Below are 7,913 nucleotides of genomic sequence, written 5' to 3'. Positions count from 1 at the left end.
CTCTTACCCTGCAGGCTTTTTCATTGTTGAAGAATGTCTTTCCAGGCTTTTTTTCATTGCTCTACTTGCTCCAAATAAGTTTCTTTCCAGCCCTAACCAGATGCTAATGATGTTTCCAGCTATTACCAGCTTGCAGGTTCTTTCATTGTTACTCCTTGCAAATAATGTTTTCCAAGCTCTAAGTTTGTGCAGGGGTTTTTTCATTATTCTACTTGCTCCGAATAAGTTTCTTTCCAGCCTTAACAAGATGCTAACAATGTTTCTAGCTCTTACCGGCTTGCAGGTTCTTTCATTGTTACTCTCTCAGAATAAGTTTTTTTAAGCCCTAACAAAAGGGGTATATAATGTGCTGAAGCTGATCAGACTAAGCTACTTCCACCACGCCCCCTATTTTCCTCCCCCAAAGTTAAGATGTGTTTAATACTCAAAAAACTACAATAGATCCTAAAAGAATTACAGGCAGGTTCTGCTTTTAACCACTCCTACCAAAAAATAATAATTTTGAAGAAGAAAACAATTCTCTGGACTTATGTTCCCTTTGCCTTTTAAAATCATATGTAATTAAGAACTGTCGAAGCAATCTATATATACTATTGGAAAAATTAAGTGTTGACTTCTGTTTTACTTGAAAATACAATGCTTAGTTTAATCCCATATGATATTTGTAAGCCCTTGATGTTGCTTGTGTTGGAAAGAATAGGCATAAGCAAAAAGAACAGGTCTGCTGTGTGGATGATGAAGCCTTTTTTTCATTGTAATTTGTCTTAAATATGAACTTTTTCATTCCTATGGGAGATTTCTTATGCTTTTAAAAGAATGTGTCTTCATTCTGCATTATATTCTCTTGAGGGGGAAGACTTCTCCATCCTTGCCATCCTACTGATGGTCCTCAAAACTTGTACTTCTTTGACATTGGCTTAAGAGACACAGTTCTTAATTCCCTGTGGGTTCATCTAGTTTTCTAATGAATTCCTCCCTCCCTTGGCATGCATACATAGTTTCCTTGGAAAGATAATCAAGGTAGCTGGTACGGAATTGCATCGATCAACAAATTATGGGTGAATGATTGAATGAACGTGGGGGAGAGAGAAAATGAGGGAGGGGGAGGAGCCTCCCCCTCCTTCATTTACTCACTTACCAAGTATATAAACCCTGATTGTGAGAGCTGTTAACAGAGGCAATTTCAAGGTTCAACTTGAAGACCACAGAGCTTGAACATCTCTTCATATCCAGCTTTGCCTTTGTGCCATCTTTTCACAGTGAGTAGCTGGGGCAGGGTGGAGGAAATTCAGTGATGAAAAGCTTGTGCCATTGTGCATTTGGTGGAATAGATGGACAAGGTTATTGCTACCTCACATCCCACCATACTTCCATATGTGTGCTTTCCTCCAAGCAGATGTTTGTGTTTCCAGAGGGGTCGGGATTAGACTAGTTTTAGAAAAGCATTAATGGCAAATCTACACAGGACCAAATTCTTAAGCAGAGTTTGATAGACTAGGCTAAAGATGTGAGATGGTGCATTCGTGCAATTGTTAACATACAAATGATTAGTATATGCAATATCAAATGATTTTATACATATATACATACATCATACACACATAGACACCCACCCACTGAGAGGGGGGGGGGAGAGGACAATATACAAATTGTAAGTTTCTCCAGCAATATCTTTTACTAAACTTATTATGGGTACGACAGTTAATATAAAGGTAGATTACATCAGAACTTGAGAATATCAGACTTCTTGCAGTGTTACATCTAGGCTAGCATGGATTATTCACTAGATTTTTATGAACTTGTCTGTATTATTTGCTCCCCCCTAGATGGTTGCGTCTCTGAAGTCTTGGCCTCTTGTGATTGCCATGGCTCTGTGCATCCTGTTCTGCCTGGGAACTTTTGTAGAAGCCTATCCACCCAAGCCTGAGAGTCCTGGAGAAAACGCTTCGCCGGAAGAAATGGCAAAATACCTTGCTGACCTTCGGCATTACATTAACTTGGTGACAAGGCAAAGGTGTGCAAAAGCATGGATGTGGTTTGTGTAGTCGTGTGCATGTTTCATGGGTGGATACCTTATGCCATTAGTCCACCTGTGAATGCTACCTTGATTTATTTCATCTCTTCTTAATGTACAATGGGTAAAAATGAATGCACAATGACTAAGAACTTTTTGTGTGGATCTAAAGAAGAGGCGGAATTAATGCAGAATCATTTCACTCAGCCTTCCATCTCCAAGCACATTTTGTTAATGTTTTTTCTAAGTGAAAAGTTAGGTGGGTGAAATAGGTGAAGAGGAGGGATGCAAGGTTGAGAAACTATAGGGTTTGCTTGAACATGTATCATCTTGAATCATGATTATTCAATGCATCAGATTTTTATATCCAATCTGTCTAGAAGCCATGGATTCTATTCATAGAAACATAGAAACATAGAAGTCTGACGGCAGAAAAAGACCTCATGGTCCATCTAGTCTGCCCTTATACTATTTTCTGTATTTTATCTTAGGATGGATATATGTTTATCCCAGGCATGTTTAAATTCAGTTACTGTGGATTTATCTACCACGTCTGCTGGAAGTTTGTTCCAAGGATCTACTACTCTTTCAGTAAAATAATATTTTCTCATGTAGCTTTTGGTCTTTCCCCCAACTAACTTCAGATTGTGTCCCCTTGTTCTTGTGTTCACTTTCCTATTAAAAACACTTCCCTCCTGGACCTTATTTAACCCTTTAATATATTTAAATGTTTCAATCATGTCCCCCCTTTTCCTCCTGTCCTCCAGACTATACAGATTGAGTTCATTAAGTCTTTCCTGATACGTTTTATGCTTAAGACCTTCCACCACTCTTGTAGCCCGTCTTTGGACCCGTTCAATTTTGTCAATATCTTTTTGTAGGTGAGGTCTCCAGAACTGAACACAGTATTCCAAATGTGGTCTCACCAGCATTCTTTATAGTGGGATCATAATCTCCCTCTTCCTGCTTGTTATACCTCTAGCTATGCAGCCAAGCATCCTACTTGCTTTCCCTACCGCCTGACTGCACTGTTCACCCATTTTGAGACTGTCAGAAATCACTACCCCTAAATCCTTTTCTTTTGAAGTATTTGCCAACACAGAACTGCCAATACAATACTCAGATTGAGGATTCCTTTTCCCCAAGTGCATTATTTTACATTTGGAAACATTAAACTGCAGTTTCCATTCATGTTGCATCTATCTTCAGCCAAGTACTTCAAAAAGTAATATGGTTTCAAAATTCTCTCCTGGTAAAATCTACAAATTCCACCCTGATAAATTTTATGTTTCTCAGCCACTTGATAAGCATGTGTATCAGTGTGGTGCATGCACGTTACAATTATTTTTGTGGCTCCTTCCTGGTGCAAGTGTGTGCCTACATAATGATGCTCTTAATATCCAGGGATTGCTGTGCTTTGCAGTCTTTTAGGAGGGAATGTGGAGCTCAGCTATAAAATACCTAGTTAGCTTTTTTCCCTATTAGTGTTGGTTGTTTGGAACAGCTCATTAGCTGGGCAGTGTTGGCCTTCAGGATTTATTGATTGTAGCCTAGTCTAGTAATGGTCACTAAATTCTGAAGCCCAGCACTGCCCAATAGAAACCAGTCATGAAAGCCTATACCATTTTATTAGCTCTTAGAAACTTAATTGGAAACCAGATCCAGGAGACCATCAGTAAGCACTTGTCTCTCTCAGTTGTTGGTGTTTACTACTATATTACTTGTGAGTTCTTCAGTGTCCATAGTCTAGTCATAAAGTTGAGAAACTGTTCTTTTTTTGCTGAGCCATGGAAGACCCATGAATGTCTTCCTGTAGAAGTCAATCAAAGAACTTTTTTTCTTATTGACAGCCAAAAATCAATTTATAGATTTTCTCCTGTATAAATATTCTTGGATCTTAGAATAAGTGGTGGAAATGTAGACAGTTTAGTTATGAAACCAGTGAATCATAGGGCTGTAACTTTAGGTCTTCTAGTCCAGCCCTTTGTCCAAGGCTGGGATCATTATAACATCCCAGGCAAAATGCTTGTACAATCTTTTCTTGACACCTTCCAGTAAGGGAGCACATCTTCAGTACAACTGAACAACTGGTTTTTGCTGGCTATCTATTAACTGGGAATATTTCATAACTTGCTAGGAAACTCTTGGCCTATTCTCATTCAGGATCATTAAAAAGAGTGTAGAAATAGCAAAAAAGGTCTTAAATATACCCTGTTTCCCCCAAGTAAGACATCCCATGATAATAAGCCCAGCTGGGCTTTTGAGTCCATGGCAATAAGGCCAAGCACTTATTTCAGGGTTCAAAAAATATATAAGACAGGATCTTATTTTGGAGGAAACATGGTATGTCCTCTGATTTTTGCTTATACTTAATTAATGAACCACCTACAGATAGTTATTAGAAACATAGAAACATAGAAGTCTGACGGCAGAAAAAGACCTCATGGTCCATCTAGTCTGCCCTTATACTATTTTCTGTATTTTATCTTAGGATGGATATATGTTTATCCCAGGCATGTTTAAATTCAGTTACTGTGGATTTATCTACCACGTCTGCTGGAAGTTTGTTCCAAGGATCTACTACAATTTCAATTGCTAAGCCAGTGGTTGTTATTCCATAGAATTGCACCCATTCTTATGATCTTTTTTGTTAGTTAAGTGAATCACTGTAGTGGTTAAATGAATCATATTAAATGCATCATATTGAGCAAATTGGGCTTCTCTCACTGCTTATCGGAAGCCAGCTGGGAAGGTTGCAAATGGTGATCATGTGATCCTGCAAATATTTACAAACATTGTAAATAAATGCTGGTTGCCAAGCATCTAAATTGGGACCATGTGACCATGGGGGATGTTACAACAATTATGGATGAGCACTGGTTGTAAATTACTTTTTTCAATGCTTTTGTAGCTTTGAATGGTCACTCAATAAAGAGTTATAAGTGGAAGACTGATTTGATCTAATCGGAGAACTTAGATTTTGCAATTAGCTAAGCACCCCAAATCTCAACAAGTGGCAATACTGGGGAAACTTTTTTTGGAATTGGAAGCTAAGCAGAGTTATACCTGGATGATATATAGATTTATAGCTATAAACTAAATGGGAATTTTTAAAAAAAACAAATTCCAAAAGAAGACAGCGCTCATATACTGGTATATGGTTTCCAAGAAATTATATAGTGAGAACTCTAAGGAATCAAGGTTTTTTTCACTTTCTCTAAATCCAAATAGAATTTAATTTGCTAAATGAGAAAATATAGAACTAAGGCCTGGTTGATGCTTAAAATCTCTTGCCTTAAGCTTATTTGTGCAGAAATCAGTGGTAGATTCCCTGGCTATTAACAGTTTGCAGATGATCAGTAACTAAAATTTATTTAGTTATTTATCCATTTTGTTCATGATTTGTCTTATTTACATCCTGCATTTTCTGCAGATGATTAGGGAGCTAACAAAATATATAGAAATATAAGATAAAAGAAAGACAATCAAAACACAGTTAAATACTTTAAAAACAATATCATGTTATACTTTTAAATCCTATTCCAAATAATCAATCCTAGCTGGTAGGATTTTATTTTATGTTTTGTAATTGCAGAGATCAGGTACAAGGGATGGAAATGAATAACATTTGGGAAGCTTTTTCTCTCCAAGGAAACAAGGAGCTTTAACTAGGTCTTTTATTTTTATAATCAGGTATGGCAAGAGATCCATCCCAGAGACCTTGATGTCAGAGCTTGTTTTTGGAGACAATAGCAATGCCAGATCAAGGTGAGTCTAAGCAATTCATGTTATACGGTGCTACAATCCATTCAATTCCCATTTCCACTTATTAAAAATAACATGTGATTAGCTTTACTTCTGTTTGACTTTGGAATAGTGAGAAAAATAGGAAAGATGAGCAATTAATCGCTGTCCTTTCTGAACTCCTAGTAGTGTAATAAAAGTCTCCTAAATCTTCCACAAGATGAAAATATACTAAATGTCTACTACTACCATACTAAATGTTTCATAGGCTGTGCATTTTTCTGGTTGCACGCAAAAACAAAACACCTAGTTTCAGCAGTTGCAAATCCATCAAGCCATCTTTCACTTTCTAGAATGTAAGTAACCAGAGAGAGAATTCCTGGAAAAAAAATGGATTATCTAGAAATTATCTTACAAATGATATGGAGTTGCAAGCTTTCGACTGTTTCAACAGAAGCACCTCTAACAGTTTTCAAATATATGAAAGCTGAATAGAAATTGAATCTCATTTCTCAAACACAGCTTAAATAGCAATAGCACTTATACAGTAGCACTTTACAGTGCTTTACAACCATCTCTAAGCCATTTACAATGTCAGCATATTGCCCCCAACAATCTGGGTCTTTATTTTATCCACCTCAGAAGGATGGAAGACCGAGTCAACCTTGAGCCTGGTGAGATTTGAACTGCCAAAATTGAAGGCAGCCAGCAGTTAGCAGAAGTAGCTGCAGTACTGCACTCTAACCACTGTGCCACTATGGCTAAATCATGAAATCCAAAAGTATATAGGTTTATGCTCATATACACTGCTCAAAAAAATAAAGGGAACACTCAAATAACACATCCTAGATCTGAATGAATGAAATATTCTCATTGAATACTTTGTTCTGTACGGAGTTGAATGTGCACAACAGCATGTGAAATTGATTGTCGATCAGTGTTGCTTCCTAAGTGGACAGTTTGATTTCACAGAAGTTTGATTTATTTGGAGTTATATTGTGTTGTTTAAGTGTTTCCTTTATTTTTTGAGCAGTGTATATATGCTACCAACTACTAGTAGATATGTCAAAATGTTATGCATTTTCTTCATCAGCCACTCTTAAATGGAAGGAGAAAGTTATTTTGTACTGCAGCCTTTCTCAATCTGGTCCTCTTTTAGTGTTGCGGGGAGCACAATTTTATTATTTCTATGTTAACATTGCATTGGATAATGCAATTACTGTTGTTAATTTCTGGACAAGATCTGTTCAATTTGTACATATTTTAGTCTTGTATTTTATATTTTAAATCTTATGTTTATTATTATTATTATTATTATTATTATTATTATTATTATTATTATTATTTATTCGATTTGTATGCCGCCCCTCTCCGATTTGTATGCCTTATTTTAATTGTTATGCTTCTGACACAAATAAACAAATTGGATAATGCTGCTATTGATCCTTGCAAACTAATCCCAGCAAAAAAAAAATGCATTTGTACCCATTTGTTTGTTTTATCTACATAGATCGATGTTTGTTCAGATTTAGAATCCCACCAACCTCTATAAGGTCAAGAATCAATTTATAATTACATCACTAGCAAACAATTAATTCAGTATTGTACTGTGGAGGTAGTCTTCCTTTGAAGTAAGGTTTAAAGAAAAAGTTTACTTTAGTTTTGTCTTTCTTTTTCATAGGTTTGATGATTCCTATATGTGGTGAAGATTTACCCACTTTTCAGTGAGTGGAAGATCAGCTGCCTCTTTTTAAATATTCCACCTCTGCTGTGTCATTTAACATTTTTTTAAAAGCCTGTTCTTTCCCCATTTCTGTTTTCTATCAAATGTTGAATCTTGGGAAGTCATCCCTTAGGGAAATTCCTTCTGCCCTCTAAATGTAGAAAAAAATGAAAATGCTACTTGCAAGTACATAAGAGGACAGTGCAAGCAATCTATTGTGCTGGGGACAGGTATGGTGTGTTCAGTAATGCCCTAGTCTTTGTTTGAAACAATGTCTGCATTGATTCACCCATGAAAGATCACATTATGTCCACCCTTTATTTTATACAACAATAGATATGTGTGTGCGTATGAATGTTTGTGTGTGTGTGTAGTGTGTATGTGTGTGTGTATATATATAAATAAATGTATGCATTGTATGAATTTTCTGCA

At 36.5% G+C, this 7,913-nt stretch overlaps 1 protein-coding gene across 1 annotated transcript; it reads left to right on the top strand.

Annotated features, from left to right (window-relative positions):
* Positions 1 to 1,826: 1,826 nt before the first annotated feature.
* LOC139175888 (goannatyrotoxin-Vere1-like) lies at positions 1,827 to 7,623 on the top strand. The gene is made up of 3 exons (XM_070767256.1): positions 1,827 to 2,014; positions 5,708 to 5,782; positions 7,440 to 7,623. Exons 1-3 carry the CDS (start codon positions 1,827 to 1,829, stop codon positions 7,462 to 7,464), a joined length of 288 nt encoding a protein of 95 aa, XP_070623357.1. The 3' UTR covers positions 7,465 to 7,623.
* Positions 7,624 to 7,913: the final 290 nt, after the last annotated feature.

The sequence above is a fragment of the Erythrolamprus reginae genome, chromosome Z (genome assembly GCF_031021105.1).
Source record: "Erythrolamprus reginae isolate rEryReg1 chromosome Z, rEryReg1.hap1, whole genome shotgun sequence".
NCBI lineage: Eukaryota > Metazoa > Chordata > Lepidosauria > Squamata > Dipsadidae > Erythrolamprus > Erythrolamprus reginae.
This window is presented reverse-complemented; position numbering and strand designations above follow the sequence as displayed.

Excerpts from the sequence above, each read along its gene's own strand:
- LOC139175888 (XM_070767256.1), top strand. The coding sequence starts at position 1,827 with ATGGTTGCGTCTCTGAAGTCTTGGCCTCTTGTGATTGCCATGGCTCTG. Across the intron at positions 2,015-5,707 it reads AACTTGGTGACAAGGCAAAG|GTATGGCAAGAGATCCATCC; the intron begins GTGTGCAAAAGC and ends TTTTATAATCAG. Across the intron at positions 5,783-7,439 it reads AATAGCAATGCCAGATCAAG|GTTTGATGATTCCTATATGT; the intron begins GTGAGTCTAAGC and ends TCTTTTTCATAG.